Genomic DNA, 24,255 nt, shown 5'->3' with positions numbered 1-24,255 from the left:
ATATAATTATAGAAAATATTTAGGTTCAAGATCACAAACATGGTGATGCCCACAAGTAGGACTCACGGTGGTGATGCCCACAGATGCCCATATGTGCACGGTGGGAGAAGAGCTATGGGGCAGGCGCGTATACTAGCGCAGTTCCAGCCGGATGAGATCATTTCCAGCCGCCGAGCGAGAACGGTGACCTTTCGGCATGCAGGTTGTGCAGCAGGAATAAGCATGGATGCTGCTAGGACGGAGAGGAGTGCTCGTGCCAACGGGGGATGCATCGTGGGTGGCCATGGTGTTTCGTTGCATTGCGTGGAAGAAGGCACGTCGGCGGGTTGTGTTGGTTTGATTTCGTACGTGCGTGCTGATTAGCTAGCCCCATGATTTACGTGATGCTCGCGTCAGAAGATTGAGCAATGTGTTTCCAGGGCGTACTATGCATCCGACGGCTGATCTTTTAGAAAGATCAGCCGCGTCGTGAGCTGTCAAATCAGCCAAATCGAGTGGTCGAGCGCGCCTTACTTATTGAAACACATGTCCTGTTGCGGAATTATTTCTGTAACATAAGTCTTGTTGCAGAAATTTTATGCATCAACTATTTTGTTGCAAAAAAATTGCAACCGATTTTTTTAAGTTTTTTTTGCAACTGAGGTCTTGTTGCAGAAAATTTCTGCAACAAAGGTTTTGTTGCAAAACATAGACTAGTCATAGACCATTGCAACACCACATATATTTCAGAAACATAGCAACTGTTGCAGAAACATGTTTGATGAAGGACGGTATGCGGGCTCAGTTGGACGCATGTCATGCAGGGAAGGTGACGGACAAGGCCGTTGCTATCCGCCGGGTGACGGTAAGCGTTTCCCCATCTTTTTCCCAAATTATAGTATGGAAAAGGGAAGGTTTTGTTTCGAGACAATTATGGAAATAGGTAGGATTGGGCTATCCGAACGAACAGGCCAATTTTGGGTCCCATGCTGCCCGTTATGTGGCTCTGATCCTGTCTGGGTCGTTCGGTCGACTACGTGGCCTTGCGGGCCCTTTGCAAAGGCCTATGACCCAAACCCGCCGAGGCGCCGACGCCTCTCGTTGATTCACGTCGTTACGCCGCCGCCGCCGCTGGCCGGTCCCCCGATTTTCTACGCCCTCACCGGTGCAGGCGCTGCCACAGCTTGCGGGGCCACTGTAGCCTGCACAGAGCAAAGTCACTGGCCTCAACCCCTTCGAACTAGCTCAACGTCGGGGTGCCACAGTAGCGATGTTGCCTGAGAAGCGGCGCAAACTCTTGTCTCGCCAGCAAAGGAAGAGTAAAATCGGAGTAGGGGGCAGTGCTCGCCGGCGAGGTTCTACGTACGTGAAGTGAAAGCACAATGCTATTCCTCGAGTAGAAACCACCTACGAAGCAGAGAACCAAGTAAGTATACCGCCTTCAGCTTCTGCTTGCTACGAATTGGCATATGATTACTCCCTTGTTTAAATTGTGTCCAGATTTAAAACTTTAGGGCCACAATTAAATCCTAAATTGTGTTTATTGAGATTTTAGGGCAAATTTTACTCCAGAAGATCTGTAACTTGACTTGACAGACCAGTTTTGTTTCATGTTCTATGCAATGGAACCGGGGAAAGTTCCCCTGATCTTCGAAAAAAGTTATAGCCTGGAAGGTCTTGGTAAGTCTCTGCCTTTGGCATAAGATCCAATCCTTTTATCTCTTCGAACTTGTAAGGCGGAACACAAAATTCGTGCGCTAGTACTTCCAGGAATACAGTGATAGGAGGCTTCGATTATCACCTGGTGACAGGCAAGTGGTACAACCTTGGTATGCGCTAGTACAAATATGGCATACATTTAATTAGGTGCCTGTCGAAGAAAAAAAATGATTGGCCTTAACATCTCCAAGCTAATTTTTGTTTGTTGCAGAACTATAATGCATGCCTGTGACATTGCTGTGACTGTTATCAACAACGGCATTTATTATAACTGGCTATGCAAGTTTGTTGTCGCCACTCATAATGTAAGATGAATCAAAGGTATGACATTGTGCCTCTTATGTTTGACACGCCCTTCCCAACTACCAGCCTGAAAAAAAAACATAATGTGTTAGTCAATATAACCCCCATCTAGTCATGCAGTGATTATTTCCTTACATGGACAATGCTTTTCCGTAATGGAACTTTAGCTCAACAAGACATTTATCTGAGTTTTATTTATAATCAGAGAAGCATGCTTTACAGATAGAGCCACCCATTACTCTAGGTCATTCAGACACAACACATGGAATAAACGTCTATTGCACATAAACTAAATCTTTTGATTTCACCACTGCTAGATTTCCATAACATGGCCCTTCTCTATAATCTTAAAGTGCTTCTTACTTGGTTTCTTCAAACAAAATTGGAAGACTGAGTAATTTATATATTGGAATTTCTAGTCAATTATGCATTAGCAATTCCTTAATGATTATCATACAAGTCAAACTTAGTTGAGCCTGTTCAGTTTCTAAACATACTCTGCTACAGGTTACCTTCTCAAAGAGGTGGAAATTGTTGTGTATTTCCTGAATTCACAAGCCTTATCTCCTCAGATGTCATAGAGCTTGCACTTTCTACATTCATATTATGAGCTGCACTTTCGCTGGAATTAGGGATAAGCAAGTAGGTCAAGTTACTGAAAGTATTTAAAGAAAAAACAACTTCACCAAAAAAGGAACACAAACAGATGTAGAAGTATCTTACAGTAGTCCACTGAACTTCTGCTTCGGTGGCATGGCCATATCATCTAAGCTTCTGCCGAACATTTCTAGAACTTTTGTTATAGTAGGGCGATACACAGGTAATACTTGTATGCACCACAAGCCAATCAAGGTCATCTTTCTTGCAATTTCCTCAATGTCACTTGTAACTTCACATGCTTCTAATCCATCATCTTGAGCAAAGTGGTCATAAATCCAATCTGGAAAATACTTTTCGCTGGATTTTTCAGCCAATGATTTCACATTTTTCCTTCCTCCAACCATCTCTAGCAACATCATTCCATAACTATAAACATCTGACTTTGTTGAAACAAGTCCGAAGTTTCGTGAGTGAACTTCTGGAGCAATGAATCCAATTGTTCCTCTAGCACCAATCATTGAAAGCTTGCTCTCCTTGGTACGACACAATTTAGCAAGACCAAAATCAGCAATTTTTGGGCAAAAATCCTGATCTAGAAGGATATTTTGAGGCTTAATGTCAAAATGGACGATCCGTGTATTACAGCTATGGTGCAAATATTCCAGTCCACGAGCTATCCCGGTAGCTATTGCATAGAGCCTCTCCCATCCTAAAATTTCTTTTGGATTCTCTGAGTAAATGTATCTATCCAGGGAACCATTGCACATGTACTCATATACAAGAGCTCGTTTTGATCCCTCCAAACAAAATCCAAACATGCTAACAATATTGACATGAGAGGTCCTACCAATGCTCATAACCTCATTAACAAACTCTTCCCCGTTTCCTTTGCAATCATGCAAGAATTTCACAGCAACAAGACGACCATCATGTAGCTTTCCTTCGAAGACCACACCATAACCACCTTTACCAAGCTGCTTATTGCGAGAAGACGTTATCTTCATTACTTCTGAGTAAGTGAATCTCTTGGGAGCAAGGGATCCATAAGATATTATCATGGCCTCGTAATGCCTTTCAGTGGTGCTGCTATTCTTTTTCGAGAGTTGAAACCAGTTCCTTTTCCCCATCATATACCATATCAGCACATAAATACATGCAAAGAGTAGCGCTGCAGCTGCTGATGTCAAAGCTGAGATTGAAGAAGTAGATGTACCAGGTGTTATAATATGGATATTTAGATCTCTAAGAACATCGAATGTGTTAAATTGAAGTTAATTGGTTCTGTGGTTATGGTTTCACATGACCACATGCTTTCAACTTTTTTTTTTCACAAAACCACAGGTTCTGTTATAATCTTTCCAGTCTACCAGACAGTCAGTACGTGGTGTTTGTTAGGTTCCTAAGGGGACGCTTACGTGGTGTTTGTTACACATGGACTTGGACCTCACCAATCAGGTTGCTCTTCTCATCTTCTGTACGGCTGCTCCACCATTGCAGACTTCCTGCTTGATCAGGAGCTCTACAAACACCCAAAGCCATCCAAGAGGTCACCTCCTGGCCATCCCCACTGGGAGCTATACCACTCAGATCTGCATATCCCTCCTCTCCTGCCACGATGTATGACGCCATCCCAAGGCCACTGCTCTTCGTCTAAGAGCGCGCTGGGTCGGACGGCTCCAGGAGGAAGAGGTTGCTAATGGTGCTGGTTTTCAAGGCTAACAACACGTCCTCCAGAATCTCTGACGCTCAACTAAGCACTGTCCCCGCAATGAGGAGCTTCACGACCCAGTATCCAACGGGTTATAGGAATGGGTTGAAAAGGTTGAAAGAGTACAAGGCGGCAAAAGTAGGATTTGTTTTTTTGAAGATGTAGGTTATTGATCCTAGTTGACTTTTATTATGCACAAACTGAGTGTATTTGTTCCAGTCGAATTATACAGTCAAACCTAAGAAAATATGTATCTTTCTTAACAGAAAAATAGGTATCTTAGAAATCATGGTTTAGGAACTATTGACATTTAAATGATAACATGTGAAAATATGGTGCAACTGCTAGCATACCTATTAAGAGAATCTTTGTGCCAGCTCTCTTGCTACCTGGAATATCACACAATATTATTTAGTTTAAAAATCAATAACATAAAATATATTATATTGTTTTTTACAAAAATAATAATTAACAGGCTCAATACATAAACACATAAAAAATGTTCTACGCAATACTGTAAAGAGCATTGACTGCATATCCCACTTCGTTTAAATACTAGTTTGATACAATACTACAGCAAGTTATATGCCCACATAATTTTGGAAAATCCTACTCTGCCAGTTACCATCCTGTATATGTAACTTGTTATCATGAAGACACTCATTCTGAGCGCTGGCAAACCTAAGTGGAGTATAGCTCTGGCAATCTTATTTTAGTGTCACAGACTGATCTAACATCACAAACTGATGACCCACCAAGACACTAGAGCCAAAAGTTGATTTTACATCAATACTGATGTTATCTAAGATCATGTACCAACAACACAACTTGTCAAAAAATCTGGAAATAGCATATTAATATGTAATTATGCAATTCCGAAAGTAACATAACTAATGATGGTTGATCAGAAAAGAAGCACACTAGTTTTTGGTTCCCATCAAACTAGTCTGAGCTACTTGTTCTGTCACTAGTTTTGGGTACCCACTTGAAAGTATATATTATGGAAGTTTTAATAATGCAAACAGCTGCCGGCGAGGGCATCAAGTTCTGAAATTTACTATAATGTAAGCAGCTGAGGCTTGAGGCAAGTGGGCCACTTCAAGTGGCCAAGTGCTACTGATTGTAGAGTTTATTTACCGATGAAGATGTACAGCATTTAGAGTACTCTATCTTCCAAGGGGAGAGTTGGTCGGGAGGACCCGACCATTGGGGTCCTCCCATTGCTGATACCGCGTGCCTATGAAGAATGTCTACTAGTCAATGCCACCGAGGGAGCCGCCGCCTCCCTCCCAATCCCCTCCTTTTCGATATGAGCTAGGGCTTCGAGCTGCCGCCGCCCCTCTCTTCGCTGCCGCCGGAGCTCCGCGGGGCAAAGCCCAGACACGGGATGATAGCCGCGGCGGGGCCTTCCTTTGCCGTGACTTAGGGCATCTCCAGCCGCGCCCCCAAGAAGGCCTCCCCAGGCGATTTTTTCGCGCCAGCGCCGAAAAAACGGCCCAGTCGCGCCCCCAGGAGCCCGATTTTCGCCGGCTTGGGCTGAAAACAGCGCCGGCGGACCCAGCCCGAACCCGGCGCGCTGGGGGGCGCCCTGGGGCGCCGGGGCGAGTTGTTTTGGCGCGAAGAAGCCGCGGGCCAGCCGCGTCAGCGACTCGGCGCCTCGTCTCCCCCCAACGGCCTCGGTTCCCGCGGGGAATCAATGGCAAGGCGCCCAACGCTCCCTCCCCAGTACGCCGCCGACAACCACGCGGCCTGGGCGGCGTATTTCGAGCGCCGCCAGCAGCAGCGATTGGCGTCCACCAACGGCGCGCCGGTGGTCGGCGGGCGGCAGAATAGCGAGGGGCGCCGCCTCTGGTGGGGCGCCACCGGCCGCATACTCGAGAGCGTGCTCACGCACCTCGAGGGCGGCAACGAACCGCCGTTGGCGTACCCCCCGGCGCAGCACCGACGCGTCGGGCCATGGGCGCCAAGGCGGTTCGGGTCCTCCTCCTCCTCTTCCTCCTCCCGATCCTCGTCGCACTCCTCCGGCACTCCGGCCCTGCTCGGCGTCAAGGCCGAGCCCGCGGCGGAGTCCCCGCTCGGCCGGCGCACTCGCAGCGCCGGCATCGTCATCAACGAGGGCGGCCGGCGTGCCTCCTCCTCGTCGGCTCCTCCGCGCTTCGTCAAGCCAAAGACGGAGCCGGGGCTGGCGCCGGTGAAGACGGAGCCGGGACTGGCGCCGGTGAAGACGGAGCCGGGGCTGGTGCCGGCGAAGGCGGAGTTCGTCGACGACGACGCGGCCCTAGAATGGGCGCGCCGGGACTCCATTGCGATGGAGAAGGCGCGCCGGGACAAGGCGAAGGAGCGCCAGCGCGCCGCCCTGCGCCGCTTCGAGGAGCGCCGACGCGGCCGCGACGAAGACGGGGTCGTCGTCCTATGCGACAGCGATGACGACGACGCGCCGTCGCCAGTCCACCATGGTGACGCCGGGTCCAGCCGGGGCGCCCGCGTCAAGGAGGAGAAGGCCGACGACGACGATGGCGGTGACGGCGGCGACGACTTCAGCCCCTTTCTTTTTTAGATTAGCTTAATGTAATGAAAATGCGCGAATTTCGCCGAAATTTACCATGTTTAGCCGAAATTTAACTACTCTTTTATCATAACTTCGCCGAACGGCCTTTTTTTAAAGGAAAACACTCGCCTGGGGGCGGCCCTGGGGGCCGACGGCTGGGCGACGACTCGCCCCCAGGGCCTTTCTTTGCGCCGGCTCACCCCCAGGCGGCGCTTTTAGACGCCCCTGGGGGGCCAACAGCTGGAGATGCCCTTAGGGATGTGGTTGCGGTGGAGATTCACTCAGGTGTCCCGGACATGTGCTTCGGCGGTGCAGCGATAAGGGCCCCTCTGCCGTCGATGGTTCACCCAGGCAGGGAGGTGGGGCGGCTCCAGTCGTGTAGTTTCCCGGTGGCTGATGTCACCCATGGGTGTGCTAGATGATGGAGGAGGTCGATCTGGTGGTCCGGCCGGAGATGAACATGAATTTGCCAGCGAAAGCTTGGTTCGCCCTCGGCCAAAACCGTCAACGGTGGTGCCAGCGGGTGTCGTTACCTTATTGAAGGCGTTGTGGGACGATCTGTGTTTCCCGTGTGCCCCGGGGGAAACCCGAGATTTAGGCTTTCAATATATGATGATGGCGAGGTTCCTGCATTGTCACCCCCATGGGGGCATCATATTTGGGGTTGTACACTAGCTCGAGGGACAAGTGTTTAGCTTGGTGGTTGGGCACAAAGTGGAGCGGCGTGCCATCTACAGTATCGACAACGGCGAGTCTTGGCGGCAAGATGGAGCGGGGTCTAGGCGGTGGATACCGTTCGATGGGTGTTTGTAGGAGGCATGCGCTATTCGGCGTCGTGGTCGCGTCAATGGCAGAAGGGTCTGCCAAGATAAATGCATTAATTACTCCTGAAGATGGGATTGCGGAAGAAGGCGGCGACGGATTCTACAGCGTGCGCATGCGGTGCATGCTGAGGGTGTGCTAGACCGGTTGGTACTCTCGGCTCGCCGGCGGGGGGCTTGATGAGGCCACCGGATTTCTTGGTGTGCGTGGCGCGCGGTCAGGGCACGTCATCAATCTTGTAGTTAGGGCGACAGTTTTTGCCAGAAAGATGGCTTTGGGTTGATCTATTTATTTATTTTGTAAGATGTTGAATAATGTAATAAAGATGGATGTGTGAGAGGCCGCGGTAATAATCCTTTTTGAAAAAAGTCAATGGCACCAATTGGGTATATAAGTAAACACCGACTCTTAAATTGTGAGCCATTGACTTGACTCAAAGAGAATGTGATCTAGGAAAAAAATACTGAAGGTGTAGTTCAATGCCATGCATGCCTAGAATGCAATGGACCGGCGGAATCTCACCTAACATACTAGCTTGCACTAGTTTGGCCAAAACAACTCAAGAACTAGGGGAGAAGCTTAACCACCGGCTGCGATGTTTGGCCTTTCTTTGATTTGACTTCTTCACAAACTAGCAAAAAAAATCTCTAAGTGGAGTAATCTGGATGAAAAGCTGCTAAGTGGGGTAATTAGCGAAAAAATTACGAAGTAGAAGGGTAAAAACTGAAATTTACTCTAAAAGATACTGCAGTGACGATGGGTCACCGAAAAGCCAAACGATGGCTTCATCAGTGTGTAAATAAAAGTGATGCCTAGTTCGTCCTAGAAATTACTCTTTCGTTCGTCTTAAAGAAGAAAGAATTAACTAGGGTGCAGAGTCGAGTTCGGTGAACTCACCGCAATCTATTGGTGGCACGCCGTCGGAGCAATTGCAGGAAAACCCGGTGCCGTCGTTGGCATAGCTGCACTGCCCGCCGCTTGTCACGCACTTGGTGCAATCGCCTGACGCCACCAACCACTCGAGAAGAAACCCCTGTCTCATGCTGGGGACATAGTCGCTGCCATCAGCGAAACCAAGGACCGGAACCACTGCGACACGACACGATGGAGGGAGCCCGCTTTGTTCACGCTGGTGGTCGCCATACGCCCCACCAAGGCGGTAGAAGGACTCGTCGGCGCAACCCATGCGGCTGAACCCCGGCGGCGCCACCTGCTGCTGCTGCTTGGTGCAGTTGTAGAGGACGACAACCTCGCTGTTCTTCTTGCTGATGGTGTACGGCCCCAGCCCGAGACCCAGCGAGATATTGAACCACCACGGCGGACAGCCGTCGTCTAGCGGCAGGTTGTTGTCCACGGCGATGAATGAGGAGTTCTCGGTGAAGATTTCAAGGACCTGGTAGCCCCCGAACAAGGAGCGACTGAGGAATGCTTGGCCGCCGTTGCAGTTGATCTGGAAGGACGGGGACCCGCATGGCGGCTGACCTTCATCCTCCAACCAAAACGGGTAAGCCACGATCAGGTTGCCGCATGCATTGGGCGAGCATGTAGCCAAATCTTCCGTGCTAGCCACCGGATGCAATCGAAGCACGAAAGCCAAGAGCAATACTAAGAGCGGGATTATCATATCGTGGATCGTGGATGAGCGGAGCGGGGATTAGACGCGCATGGCGTGAAGATTATACGACTGGCCAGTGCTAAGAAGATGCCAGTGACCGCAACTGGTTCTGACGCGAGCCACGAAAGGGGACACACATCACATGTAGGACAGTTTTCTTGCATTCTTTTGTCTAAGTCCACTTTCATATTTGAAACATGGTCAGCACTTTTTTTTGGGAATCACCCGGCGCAGCACTTTTGATGACGACTTTGTCAAACGTCTAGCATCCTCACTAAATTACTACCATTGGCGCGCTAAATAATGTGCAATTGAAAAGAAGTGTTAAAAAAAAGTGGCCTGCACGGCTGCACCAGTTCATCGTCCTGCAAATCACATGACTTGCACATATCCTAATCCTGTTGCTTTTAAAACGGGCGACATTGTTATATGGTCAAAAAGAAAAACTTGACTAATGAACATAAGCTTCTACTGTCAAAGTTTGAAGAACTCGTCTCTCATCATGATTCATGAGGCTCTTTTTATTTGATCATCAGAAGCTTAATTTTGAATTCCCCAAAAGGAAGCAAGATCTCGAAAAGATGGTACTGCCTTATGAAGTTATGATATGTAATACTCCTATCCTCAAATAGAATCATTAAACAAGCAAGCATATGCAAACATAACAGCAATCTGCCAAAACAGTATAGTTTGTAAAGAATGCAAGATTCATCATACTTCCCTAACTCCTAGCTTCCTCGAGCCTTCCCTGACTTGAACTCCAAGTCTGTCGGATCATATCCTTTCCAAAAATCACGCTCCCGAAGGTTTCATTCCGTTTGGACTCCGTTTGATATTCCTTTTCTTTGAAATACTGAAACAGGCAATAAAACAACAATATGAGCTGGGCCTCTGGTTAATAGGTTAGTCCCAAAAGTAATATAAAAGTGTATAATAAAGCCCGTAATCATTCAAAACGGATAATAAAATAGCATGAATGCTTCATAAATTATAGATACATTGGAGACGTATCAGATGGCAACACATCATTGAATAATAATATGAAGCATAAAGCACCATGTTCAAGTAGAGGGTATAGCGGGTGGCGGGAGATTGGACCGCTGTAGATAGATGGGGGGAGGTGATGGAGATGTTGGTGAAGATGATGGAGGTGTTGCTGTAGATCACGGTGATGATGATGGCGCCGGCGGCGTTCCGGCGCCACCGGGAGAGAGGGGAGAAAGCCCCCCTTCTTCTTCTTCTTCTTCCTTGACCATCTGCTTAGATTGGAGAAGGGTTTCCCCTCTGGTCCATGGTCTCCATGGTATGGGAGGGGCGAGAGCCCCTCCGAGATTGGATCTGTCTCTTAGTCTCTCTCTGTTTCTGCGTTCCTAATTCTGCCCTTTCACCGTTTCTTCTATTCCCGGCGATCCATAACTCCGATTGGATTGAAACTTTGAACATGATTTTTCTCCGGACATTAGCTTTCTTGTGGCGAAAGAAGGGCAACAACCGCCTTACGGGGTGTCCATGAGGGTCAGGGGCGCGCCCACCCCCCTGGGGCACGCCCCCTGCCTCGTGGGCCCCTCGATCATCGTCTCACGTTGATTCTTCTTCCCGAAATTCATAAATATTCCAAAAAAAATCTCCGTCCGTTTTTATCCCGTTTGGACTCCGTTTGATATGGATTTTCCGCGAAACAAAAAACATGCAACAAACAGGAACTGGCACTGGGCACTGGATCAATATGTTAGTCCCAAAAATAGTATAAAAAGTTGCCAAAAGTATCTAAAATTTGTAGAATATTGGCATGGAAGAATCAAAAATTATAGATACGATGGAGACGTATCAGGATCCCCAAGCTTAATTCTTGCTCGTCCTCGAGTAGGTAAATGATAAAAAAGATAATTTTTGATGTGGAATGTTACCTAGCATAATCTTGATCATGTAATCTAATCATGGCATGAATATTAAGACACGAGTGATTCAAAGTAATAGTCTATCATTTGACATAAAAGAAATTAATACTCGGGCATCCCAACAAACAATCATGTGTTTCAAAATATCAATGCTAAAGAAAGTTATCCCTACAAAATCATATAGTCTTTTATGCTCCCTTTTCTTAACACAAGGTACCCCTCATGCCCATCCCGGTGTCAGCCAAGCAATTGGTTCGTACTTTTTAACGCGCTTCAGCTTTTTCAACCCTCACGCAATACATGAGCGCAAGCCATGGATATAGCACTACAGATGGAATAGAGTATGATGGTGGAGGTTGTATGGAGAAGACAGAAAGGGAGAAAGTCTCACATCGACGCGGCTAATCAACAGGCTATGGAGATGCCCATCAATTGATGTCAATGCGAGGAGTAGGGATTGCCATGCAACGGATGCACTGGAGCTATAAGTGTATGAAAGCTCAAACTGAAACTAAGTGTGTGTGCATCCAACTTGCTTGCTCATGATAACCTCGAGCATTTGAGGAAGCCCATCATCGGAATATACAACCCAAGTTCTATAATGAAAAATTCCCACTAGTATATGAACGTGAAAGCATAGGAGACTTTCTCTATGAAGAACATGGTGCTACTTTGAAGCACAAGTATGGTAAAAGGATAGTAGAATTGCCCCTTCTCTCTTTTTCTCCCATTTTTTTTATTTTCTCTTTTTTATATATTTTTTTTATTTTTTTGGTGGGCTTCTTTGGCCTCTTTTTTTTATTTGGGCTTCTTTGGCCTCTTTTATTTTTCATAAAGTCAGGAGACTCATCCCAACTTGTGAGGGAATCATAGCTTCCATCATCCTTTCCTCACATGGGACAATGATCTAATAATGATGATCATCACACTTTTATTTACTTACAACTCAATATTACAACTCGATACTAGAACAAAATATGACTCTATATGAATGCCTCTGGCAGTGTACCAGGATGTGCAATGATATAGCATAGCAAAGATATAAAAAACGGACAAGCCATGAAAACATCATGCTAGCTATCTTACGATCATGCAAAGCAATATGAGAATGAATGCTCAAGTCATGTATATGATGATGATGGAAGTTGCATGGCAATATATCTCGGAATGGCTATGGAAATGCCATAATAGGTAGGTATGGTGGCTGTTTTGAGGAAGATATAAGGAGGCTTATGTGTGATAGAGCGTATCGTATCACGTGGTTTGGATGCACCAGCGAAGTCTGCACCAACTCTCAAGGTGAGAAAGGGCAATGCACGGTACCGTAGAGGCTAGCAAATTGCGAAAAGGTAAGAGTGCATATAATCCATGGACTCATATTAGTCATAAAGAACTCATATACTTATTGCAAAAGTTCATTAGCCCTCGAAGCAAAGTACTACTACGCATGCTCCTAGGGGGGAGGTTGGTAGGATTTAACCATCGCGCGCCCCCGACCTTCACACAAAGATAAACAATCAAAATACAATGTGCGCCAATTTGGTTACATAGTTAGGAGACCATACGTGCATGCTTCGGGAATCACAAACCTTAACACCAATATTCTTACTAAACACAACCATTTACTAGAACCTCTCACATATTATCATGTCTATATCGCAAAACTATTGCAATGAATCAAACATATCATATTCAGTGATCTACAAGTTTTATGTAGGATTTTATGACTAATCATGTGAATGACCAATTCCTGCCATCTCTCTAAATAGATATAAGTGGAGCAAGAGAGCTTAATTCTTCCAACAAAAGATATGCCCACGCTCTAACAAATATAAGTGAATCAAAAGAACATTCTACAAATGGCGGTTTTCTATGTGAAGAGAAATAGGCAATCCAAACTTCAAATGATATAAGTGAAGCACATGAAGCATTCTATAAAGCCATACTCAAAGTATTTAAGTGAAGTGCAAAGAGCATTCTATAAATCAACCATGTACTGTCTCATACCAGCATGGTGCATAAAAGAAAGTTGAAAATTAAATGCAAAAGATGTTGATGAATTTCTTTCAAGCCTCAACCCGCTACAACTAGAAGAATACAACGTGTATGTAAAGATGGGCTATGAGTTCGATGTAATCAAAACATGGTTGAATGACCATGAAAGCTATGAATTCAACAAAGATGCCATGCCGTATCTGACAATCTTGCAGCAAGAATCAGGAGAAGATTCAATGGCTCAATCATCTGAGAACAGCTCAGACAAGAAAATCTCGGTCAAGAAAAGGCCGGTAAAGCCTTCAAGAAGGCTCCTTGGAGAAATCATGATTCCTACATTTGTCCCAGGAGATTTCAAATTCATGAACAAAGCCAGAGCACTCCATGAATACCTATTCAGCAAAGAAGGACAGGACGAATGCGGAGAGTAAGTACTTTCTCTTGCATAAACTAAAAAACAAACAAATGTTGCCCCTTTTTAAACCAACCTAACTAATGTATAAACTTTTTCTTCTTCTAGTCTAAACATATATATTAGCTCGACGCGACCCGATTGGATTACAGGAAAACAAATAATGGAACAGCTAAAGAAAGGATATGGTGGACAGATGGAGGGCTCCATCGCAAACGCAATGTTCGACGAATGGACATCGCAGCAACAATACAACACAACCGATAAAGCCATACTTCCCATAGAATTTGCAAACATATGAAATCCAATTTGACAAAAGCACTTGCATCATTTCAGTGAATACAAAGATTGAAATAAAAAGTAGAAAACTTTTTGGTCGCAGCTCGTGCTCGGTGTTAAAATTGGAGAAGGAGGACTAGCAGAATTCAATGAGGAAGAAGCATTGAAAGAGTTTGCACCCCTTATAACAGGGAAGGAACTTTTAAAGAAAAAATTTGGTGAGTTAATAGAAATATAGAAACATAACTCATTCTTCCTACAGATTGCACATTCACATGTCATTTAATTCTCCTGACAAGAATGAACTTTAACTCACTCTGTCTCCAAACATTGCAGATTATGATACCTCACAACACAGATAAACACTACACACTGTACGTGCTCAACAAGTACACGAACTCCATCGACATACTTGACTCACTGAATTACAGACACGGAGACGAAAAAAACATGCAAAACACACCATAAGGACCACCAAGAACTGGTACATCAATTCAACCTTGTTTTCTAACTGGTTTTCCAATTGCTGCATTCCCTTTATTAATGGCAAACCCAACAATAACACAGATTAAAAGGATGCACGCACTCATGAAGAAGCATTACGGCGAAGCGGAGCTACAAGCCAACAGCGAACCAAACTGGTCGAGGATAGCAGAAACACCTAACAGAGTTTGCGTGCCAAAACAGCAGGGTACCCAATGCGGACACTTCATGGCTCAATTTGCAAAATACTAGAATGGCATTGAACTCATAAAAGATGATGAGGATTTCAATGTAAGTGAATAGTACAAGAGCAACAATTTTAATTTTTACAAGCAGCACTACTTGAATACTTCAATTATCTCATGAAAGAAAAATAAAAGAATATCCAATGGCCTCCATGCAGCAAAGCAACGTAGATGCCGAATGGAAACCGGAGTTCCTTTTTACAGCCATATTTGGTGAAACAAACGAAGTAAAGTGGGAGCAACTACCTGGAAGAATCAAAGAATTCAAACCAGAAACTTCAAAGTTCTTTTCCAGCAAAAAAGGTAAGAAAATCATTTCTACTTATCTTTTTTTTGTAATAACCTACCCATCCCACGGTATTCACCAACATCTTTCGTATCACGAGAGCTTACATATTACATATCTGCTTCCGCTGACAGAATACGATGAAACAAAAAGGAAAAAAAGACAAAGCACCAGTCTATATCCAAAACATTTCCATTGCTTCCAACACACAAAGGAGACATCCGACCTCTTCCATCTAGTCATGAGTGACAGCTGGCAGGAGGAAAACAAAAAGTGAGTTGTTTTCTATTGCACCTCAAAATAATTGGACAGAGGCCAAAAATAATGTAAGAATCTGTTTCTCACTAACCGTCACCTCCAAAATTATTTTATCTCCCCTGTCACAGCAAAACTATATTTAGGCGCATCCACAGGGAAAGTGAAAGCACGCAACTTACTGGAGCACAGCTGAAGGCAGTATTTGGTCCAAGACTAGCACAGACGAACATACCACATCATATGGAAAAGAGGATCCGCGATAACATAGCAGATATCTGGGAAAGCAGACAAGAATCAAAACAGAGTGACAGAGTAATATTAGGCCCAAACTTTGCAGAGGTAAACTTTTAAAAAGCAAAATCTTGTGTATATTGCAACAACTACTCTTTTTATATTCTTACACGACTCTTTTTTCTAACAGTTTTTTCATCATAAATGTTGTTTGCAGCATATATTGGAGTTAAAGAAACACACAACTACTATTACAAAATTTAAAAATGAATTGCAAAAAACAAAGAATCAGCTGGTTCCCATGTATCAAGGAAAATCAACGGAAAAAGCTCTCAACAGCAAACATGGTAACAACCCTTTCTTCCATGAAAAAATCAGAAAATATGCTTTCTATTAAATTACTTTATATTAAACTGTCATCTAAGCAACAAGTATTTTGTACGCAGATATTCATTCCAATGGAGAAGCATGACCGCTATGTACTATATGTGCTGGACAAATACAAACACAAAGTTCACATTATTGATCCTCGAGAAACAACTCACGAGGAATTTGAGAAAGAAAAGATAGACACCGACAAATTGACAGAAGAAGAAGCATGTTGAGTTCTTCAGGAAAATGAAGATGCTAGAGAAGAAAGAGAAAGACAGTTTCAGGAATATCATGTTCATAAGTCGGGAGTGGTAAGCATTTATACATAACAATTTTTTCAGTTTTGCAAGTTGCAATATAAAAACAATTATTACAAAATACAATATTCTCAGGTACCTAGGTTTAAAGAAGTCTTCAACATCATACTAGGACAAACAATTAATGCCAAGGGTACAAGATGGCAGACTCATACCGTGCAAGATGTTCCACTGGTAGAAAAGGGAGAATCAACATTTGCTGTTTTAAAGCTTGCATTCCTCTACAATGGTGAAAAGTTTGTCGAAGACCTGGAAGATTTGACAATAAGTTTATATATATTTACTTATAAACAACTTATATGCACAAACTCTAATAATATACTTCTCTTCTCGGCAAAATTTCACAGGATGAGGTCGAAGAATGGAGGGCAGAGGCAATGTATATTCTCTTAAATAGCGAGATGAATCAAGTCAAAGCTAGCGAAATGGGTGACGAGATTAGCAAGTTCTTAAGAAAAATGAAGACTAAAACTTGTGATTTAGCCCGCGAAGCTAATTCTATCTAGACGTGACAAAACAGTTTGTCAATAATTCACATTTATATGTAATGTAGTTAAAAATTGCGTGTTCATGTTGAAAAAAGAACTATTTCGACAACAGTGCGTCTTACAACATAAGAGAGTGCCAGTAAACTATAAACAACAATGCCTCTTCTTATTTGTACAACAGCAGTGACTCCCAAAACAAAGCCTTACGCGTGACTCTGGAAAGCACCGTCCCGTGCCTCCAGAGGCGACATGGCCTCGTGCCACCAAACCCTAGGTCATCATGCCTCCGGGCAATATCCACACACACACATACCCTTACGCATGACTCTGGAAAGCACCGTCCCGTGCCTCCAGAAGCGACATGGCCTCATGCCACCAAACCCTGGGTCACCATGCCTCCGGGCAATATCCATACACACACATACCCTTACACGTGACTTTGGAAAGCACCATCCCGTCCCTCCAGAGGCGACATGGCCTCGTGCCACCAAACCCTGGGTCACCATGCCTCCGGGCAATATCCATACACACACATATACCCTTACGCGTGACTCTGGAGACCACCCTCAAGTGCCTCCAGAGGCGACATGGCCTTGTGCCACCAAACCTTGGGTCACCATGTGCCTCCGGGCAATATCCATACACACACATACCAAGAGCGCCTCAACCATGGCTAGCTCCTACGCACACGTGACTTCACATGCTTTAAACCCGTGCCTACGGAGGCAACATACCAATGCCTTCGTAGTATGCACACATGTGCATGCACACACAAACCAATATATCGTCAATAAAGCATAGCTCTTAAGCAGACGTGACTGCATATTCTTCAAACCTGTGCTTTCCGAAACAAAGCAGTTTGCCTTTGGCCCGACCTGTTAGGAGGTTCCCTCGCGCGCTCACACCACGAGGGACAACGCGTCGCACGAACCCGCAAGCTGCACGACCAACACACACTTCGACCTATGCCCCCCCTTCAAGATGTTTATGAAAATTAAATGAGCCGAAGGCGAGCAGGAGGTTCCCTCGCACCGGAGGCGCCGTGTCGCACCACGAGGGACAACGCGCAGCCCGAACCAGCACGCTGCACGACCAACACACACTTCGACCTATGCCCCCCCCCCTTCAAGATGTTTATGAAAAATAAACGAGCCGAAGGCGAGCAGGAGGTTCCCTCGCGCCGGAGGCGCTTTTCTTCAATTTGGTAAAGTTATACACACGTGCCTCTCCTATAAAGAAGTCACATGATTGAACAATTCTAAAGACTGCCGTTTTACAATAAAAAGTTGCTTTTTTCGTTACTTGAAAGGCCATATTTGATAGTGTTGGTAGTCCCCGCCTGTAACTACCCCATAAATCTCCATTACCCGGAAATATAATGGGAACAGAAAGAGAAACACCCAAAACACGGAAAGGTAAAACGAAAAAATGTGATAGTATGAGGGTTCAAAGTGTAAAACACCCAAAACCACAAACCTGAAAGGAAAAACTGGGAACCAACCACGCCACCTGTTTTTCCCTGGCGGGAGCGCTCCGCGCGCGACACTTGTCACGCGTGGAGCGCTCCCGAACCGCTCGTTACGAGCGCTCCGAAGGAGCGCTCATTAACTAGTTGCTCTCACTATGTGCGCAATAACCAGCATCATCGGGTTTTCCACGCCATAGCTATATCTCGCCTACTCTGAGATCTAACTATGGCTCACCTATGGAGTCAGGACGAATGGCCAGCCTATTAGCGTGTTTTTTCACTCGGTCGCTATTCGTTTGCTCGCTGGCTTAGTATTGTGTTTTTTTTCTTTACTTTACACTGATGGACTTGGCTCATTTGTTGCTAATTTGTCTTTCTCCTTTTTCTCCTTTTCATTCGAATTTTTTGGGTTTTATAGATTTCATAGTATTTCACTATTTTCCATCAGTTTCTTTGGTTTGCCTTCCTTTTTTCTATTTCTTAATATTTTATGTATATTTTCCATTATTTTTTTGTTTGAATATACTTTTGCTCTTTTTCTTTAAGTTTCATTCTTTTGCATCAATTTCTTTGTTTTTTGGTTTCCTTTGTCGTATTTCTTTTACTTTTTATTTTTTTCTGTTGGTTTCTTCTGTTTCCTTTGTTTTTTTGTTTCTATTGAGCTTTATCCCCTTACTTTATTTTTATTTTCTGTTGAGCATATGTCTAATATTTTTCATTCTCATTTTACAATTTTTTGTTTTGCAACAAATAACTACTTTTTAATGCACGTTTTAACATTTTTCAACACATGGCTAACATTTCTATATTATATGTCTTGTTGCCTAACTTTTTTCCATACAGGTTCTACTTGTTTTGTATGCGTATGAAATATTTCTTTTATACACGTTAACTCTTTCAAATACATGACAAACATTTTCTTGAAATATGTCTTCCTGATGACTACATTTTTTTTGTATACATCAAACATGTTTGTTATACCTGTTTAAGAATTTTTAAGTATAAGTTAATATTTTTATATACAATGATTAACATGTATTTAAAGTGCATATTTTCATGTCTACTTTTTTCGTACACATTGTAAAAAATAATTGTGTACATTAGGACGTTTTTATATACATGCTTAATTTATTTTGAATACATGATCACAATTTTGAAACTATATGTTTTGATGTATACTTTTTTACGTATAGTGTACTTTTGTTATATTCATTAGGAACTTTCCTTTATACACGTTTAGCAGTTTTTATTATCTCACATATAGTTTTTTAAAATACATGAACATTGTTTTATTACAACCATTTGCTTACTGCTCTCAGCATCTCTTAAGAGTGGACAAAACCTTTTTTTTCAAAACTTCTGTATTTGTCTTTGGAATATGTGTATTTTTAGAATTTATTTATGAAAACGTAAGAAAAAGAGGAAAATAAAAAAACTCAAAAGTAAACTCGAAAAAGAAAATGGAGACATAAAACTAAAACTGAGTGGAGAAATGAAGAAAACTGTTATTGGCCGGGCCCTCTGGGCATTCCTCCTTCTGGTGACGCTGGTTCTGTGGCGATTTCCTATTTGATGTAGACCACATCTGGGAACATCTACGAAAGCTAACAAGTAGACCACATATCGGAACATCTCGAAGGTTGCAGCACTGGTTTCTACCGGTTTTGGGAACCCTTTTTTGGACTTCTTTTCTTCTTTTTTGTGTTTTTTTCATTGTCTATATCTATCCTTTTTTGTTTTTATTTCTTTTCTTTTCTTTTTATTATAAAATTTACAACTTTACCAAATTGTTTAGCAATTTCAAAATAATGTTTCCACTTTAGAAAAATCTCACCAAAGTTTAAAAACTGTTAGCAAATTTTAGAAATATGTTTGTCTTTTAAAAATTTGCTCGTGGGTTTCAAAAAATGTTCACATTTCAAAATGTGTTCACAATTTTCAAAAAACATATTCTTGTTTTAATTTTTTTTCATGTGTTTCGCTAAATCTTCCCATTTCAAGAATAGGTGACAAATTTCAAATAAGTTTGTGTTTCAAATTTAGTTCAGGACTTTCAGTAAATGTTTAGAAAACTTTCAAAATGTTTATATTTTCAAATTATGTTCACGAGCTTCAAAAAATAGTCCCACTTTTCAAAAATTTCATGTATCCAAAATCTATTTCTGAATTTGAAACATGTTGCAGTTTTCTTTTCTTTTCTTGCATTTTCAATTTATTTAGGAGAGTTTAAAACAATGTTCACGTTTCCAAAAAATGTATGCATTCTTCAAAATGTTTGAGTTTTTTCAAATTTTATTAAAAAAATTAAAGTGCTCGGGGTTTCATAAAACATCACATTTTTTAGAATAATGATTTGCGTTATTTTTTTTAAAAAAAATCGGATGTTCTCTTCGTTTTGTTCTTAAGAGTTTGCGCTGTATTGAACACAATATAGCTTGCTTGTTTTTTTAAATGAATATAGCTCGCTAGGTTGGCTGGCTAGTTTACTTCACCGGAAGCTCCCGGTCTTGGGTTCGAGCCCTCCGTCGCGCTAGCCTCATGGGGCGGCCTAGTCAAGAGACCCGCCTGTGCGTGAGATCGACATTCTGACGTAGAGAGCAGCATATAGGAGCTCTCAGTTCCGTGTTGATACATGTGACACATCCCAGTTCCTATTCAGCGCGGGATATAGTTCAAATCCCTAACTAGGGCGCACCCTTCATTGCACTCTGAATGGGCCGGTCATCTATGTCTTTGTTTTCACCAGTTCTTTGGGAAACTTTTTCCAATGATTTGTACTGTTTTTTCTAGGTGTTTTCTTCTGGTTTCTCCCAGCCGATTTTCTCATTTTGTTTTGCATTTTTTTACTTTTGGTATTATGTTTCTTTTTATTTGTTTTTTATTTTATGTTTTTATCAAATTCGTGAGCTTTTCGCAAATTTGGCTATACTTTTTTACAGATTTTGTGAACTTTTTTAAAGATCTATGAACCTTCTTATTCAAATTTATCGAACCTTTTAAAATTATGAACTTTAATTTAAATCATCGTGACTTTTTTTCAATTTCGTGAATTATTTTTATTTTTGCGAAGTAGTCCGATTGTTATAGTTCAGATTTTTTTTTTCTCTGAGCGGTAAAGGATACTTTACTGATTCAGGGGAAAGTTCGTAGGAGTACATGTGGTGACATGGGTTTAATAAAACAAGGAATTTAAGCAGACTATGAGTTCTTTATTTGTGTCCCTTCCTTCATAGTTGATATCACATGTTTCAAAGAGCTGTTGATTTCCCTGATCTTCGAAACAATAGTATCGTTCCTACCACACGCCTCATTATTTATGTTCTCCACTATGCCTTTATTATCACATGAAATAATGATCCCACTAAGGTGCAAATATAAGGCGAGCGCTTGCGCTTCTCGGCGGGCTCACGCTTCCGAGCAAGCTGGGTCCGTAACTCCAGGAAAAACCATAGATGAGGCTATAATCCAGATATATGTCGACTTGTCAATGGGCTGGCCCAGCTGGAGGCCGCCTGTCCGTTGCTTCGACAATCTGCCGCAAAGAGTGGCAGATAGGAACTTCTTTTGATGTTGCCTATTTGATGCGTGTTGCTTAGATTTTTTTTATTAACGTGTGTTGCTTCAAATAGTTGACCCTTTAGCACACGTATGAGCGAGCAACCGATATATTGGGCCGGCCCATTTCAGCTGTTACATGCAAAACACTCTCGGTAATAAGGAACCTTTTCCTGTCCAGTTTTATCCGTTTTGGGAACCTTCTGGAAGGTCCTTGAACCTCATTTTTTCTGTTTGCTTTATTACCGCGTCTTCCATTTATTCAGGTTTTTATATTTTTTTCTCTCTATTTTCCTTTTCTTGTTTCATTGTTTCTGTCGGTGCGAGGACGACACCTATGGGATCACAAGAATCCCTACTACGGTTGCGGGGCGCGGGGTTGTGAGAAGGGCGGATCGAACAGATAGCACACGGGTTCTTTATCCAGGTTCGGGCCGCGAGGATGCGTAAAACCCTACTCCTGCCTTGATGGTTTGTTTATCTGTGTTCTTGAGCTAGCAATGGGGCGTGAGGAGCTCCAAAAAGCCGAATCCCCCTCCTGGTCGCCTCGGGTCTCCTTTTATACGGAAAGGGGTTGCCACAGTGGCACCCAGGAGGTGGAAAGGGTACAGTGATGCGAGTTTATCCCTCGCATTACATGACAAGGCGCATTTAATGCGTCTTGCTTAGGTGTTCTTGCTTTATCGGGGACGGGGGAGAGCCCAGTCTCGTCCGTCGCCGCTCCCTTTCGTGTCGACACGCGCCCTAGCCAGCGGTGCCCGTGGTGCCATGTAGGCAGGCAGGCAGCTGAGGTGGCGTAGCGCTGGGTCTCCAGGAAGATCCTTTCGCCGCCATGCAGGTGCCTGCCCAACTGGTTGGGTCGGCAGCTGCGTGTGAACGATGGTGGAGGTTTGGATTGGTGTGGGCCTGATGGTGGCCCTACGGGTGTCCTTGGCAAGGGCCTTGCTGTAGCCCCGGCAAGGGTCTTGCCGGGGCGCCTGCTGTCATCCCCGGCAAGGCTCTTGCCGGGGGCCTTGTGGTCTTCCTTGGCTGGGATCCCGCCAAGGGTCGTCATCTTCTATAGTGTGTATCCGATCTTGAATGTCTTCACAAAGATCTGCATGCCACCACGGAGATGTCTCCCGAGTCCTTGCCCTTATGGCGGCAGTTGACTCAAGGGTGATTCGCTCCGTAGGTGTGGGGCGAGCTGCCACGGCAAGGGTCTTGCCGGGTTTGCTAAAACCGCCCCTCGGCAGGCATCTTGCCGGGGGAGTCCGCTTCGTCCCCTTTGCTATTTGTGGTCTTGGTCTTGGCGTCGTTCTGCTCCTTTCAAGCCCCGGCCTTAACCTTGGCTCACCTCCCTTGCCTTGCTCAGTGTGGTGGTGTTCGTGGCTCAGACTGCCCGTGCACAGTTATAGGGGTACAAAAAGTGTACTCCTCTTTTTGTACACCGACAGTTTCTAAATCACAAATTTAGATAAATAAAATCTTTAAAATAGTTTGTGTTTTACAAAATTTGTTCAAAGTTAATTTTTCCCATTTTCCAATTTTTTCCATTTTAAAAAATCCTGTTTTCAGTAAAAATTGATTTTTTTTCAAAAATTGTTCGCGGTTTCATATATTTTCAGAAATTGTACATATTTTCAACAAATGTTTGGAATCCAAAATTTGCGCAAAATTTAAAAATTAATTCAAAAATTATTTATGTTTTTTGCTTTGTGCGAATAATCTTCTAAATGATCGTGTTTTTGAATATTTGTCTGTAAATTTTGAACCAGTCGCTACTGTTCTATTACTACAGTAACGCATCGGTTCAGTGAACACCGTTATAGTCCCTCTTGCTACAGTAAGCCAACGATTCAGTGAACATTGCTACAGCGCCTACACTACAGGACACAAAGTCCACATAAGTGACAATGATTTCTCTCACAATGCTAGCATATTTCCGGCCCGAGAGCGCACTATAGCAAGCATCGTTAAGGTGATCGTTCGATACAGCGCCAGTGGGCCGTCGACCTATAGCATGTTGTTGTTGGACGCACGATTGAGCTGTCTAAAATAAACTTGGGCTTTGGCAAGGATAGCACTTCCCGGAGTATCTTCTCTAGTATTTTATGATGCAATAACAAATTTTTGCGCTTCGTGAATTTCTCACTGATCATCATATAAATTTTGGATTTAGAAGACTAAGTATCTGCCCAAAGACAAGGCAGTTTCTTTCTAATGAGATAAAATGGGAGAAGAGCCGATTTCTAGTAATAGGATAGTAGGATTTGTCAATTCACAAAGCGTATCTCCACGTATCCAGCAGAACTTGCAGTTTCGACTTCCATATCATGAGCTGAACTTAGAATATTTGAATTCGCATGTCTTATCTCATCAAATCCGGTAGAACTTGCACTTTCTACATTCATATTGTGAGCTGAACTTTCACTGGAATAAGCACACAGGTCAAGTCATTGCATAATAATAATTGCATAGAAAAACAAAGGAACAACATGGGAGTAATATCTTACAGTAATTCACACAAGTTCTGCTTTGGCGGCATGTCCAGATCATCTAAGCTTCTATCAAACATTTCAAGAACATTTGTTATAGTAGGGCGATGCATAGGTAATACTTGTATGCACCACAAGCCGATTAAGGTCATCTTTTTTGCGATTTCCTCAATTCCACTCGTGACTTCACATGCTTG

General features: G+C 43.5%; 2 protein-coding genes across 2 annotated transcripts; both read right to left on the bottom strand.

The window, feature by feature from the left end:
- Positions 1-2,027: 2,027 nt before the first annotated feature.
- LOC123067242 (LEAF RUST 10 DISEASE-RESISTANCE LOCUS RECEPTOR-LIKE PROTEIN KINASE-like 2.1) lies at positions 2,028-4,230 on the bottom strand. The gene is made up of 3 exons (XM_044490130.1): positions 4,050-4,230; positions 2,725-3,790; positions 2,028-2,623 (listed from the first exon to the last, which is right to left on the bottom strand). Exons 1-3 carry the CDS (start codon positions 4,228-4,230, stop codon positions 2,518-2,520), a joined length of 1,353 nt encoding a protein of 450 aa, XP_044346065.1. The 3' UTR covers positions 2,028-2,517.
- A 4,314-nt stretch (positions 4,231-8,544) lies between these two features.
- Positions 8,545-9,303, bottom strand: LOC123067241 (LEAF RUST 10 DISEASE-RESISTANCE LOCUS RECEPTOR-LIKE PROTEIN KINASE-like 1.2). Its single transcript, XM_044490129.1, has one exon. The coding sequence runs from the start codon at positions 9,301-9,303 to the stop codon at positions 8,545-8,547; it is 759 nt and encodes a 252-aa protein (XP_044346064.1).
- Positions 9,304-24,255: the final 14,952 nt, after the last annotated feature.

This window comes from Triticum aestivum, chromosome 3B, assembly GCF_018294505.1.
Source record: "Triticum aestivum cultivar Chinese Spring chromosome 3B, IWGSC CS RefSeq v2.1, whole genome shotgun sequence".
In the NCBI taxonomy this organism is placed as follows: Eukaryota; Viridiplantae; Streptophyta; class Magnoliopsida; order Poales; family Poaceae; genus Triticum; species Triticum aestivum.
This window is presented reverse-complemented; position numbering and strand designations above follow the sequence as displayed.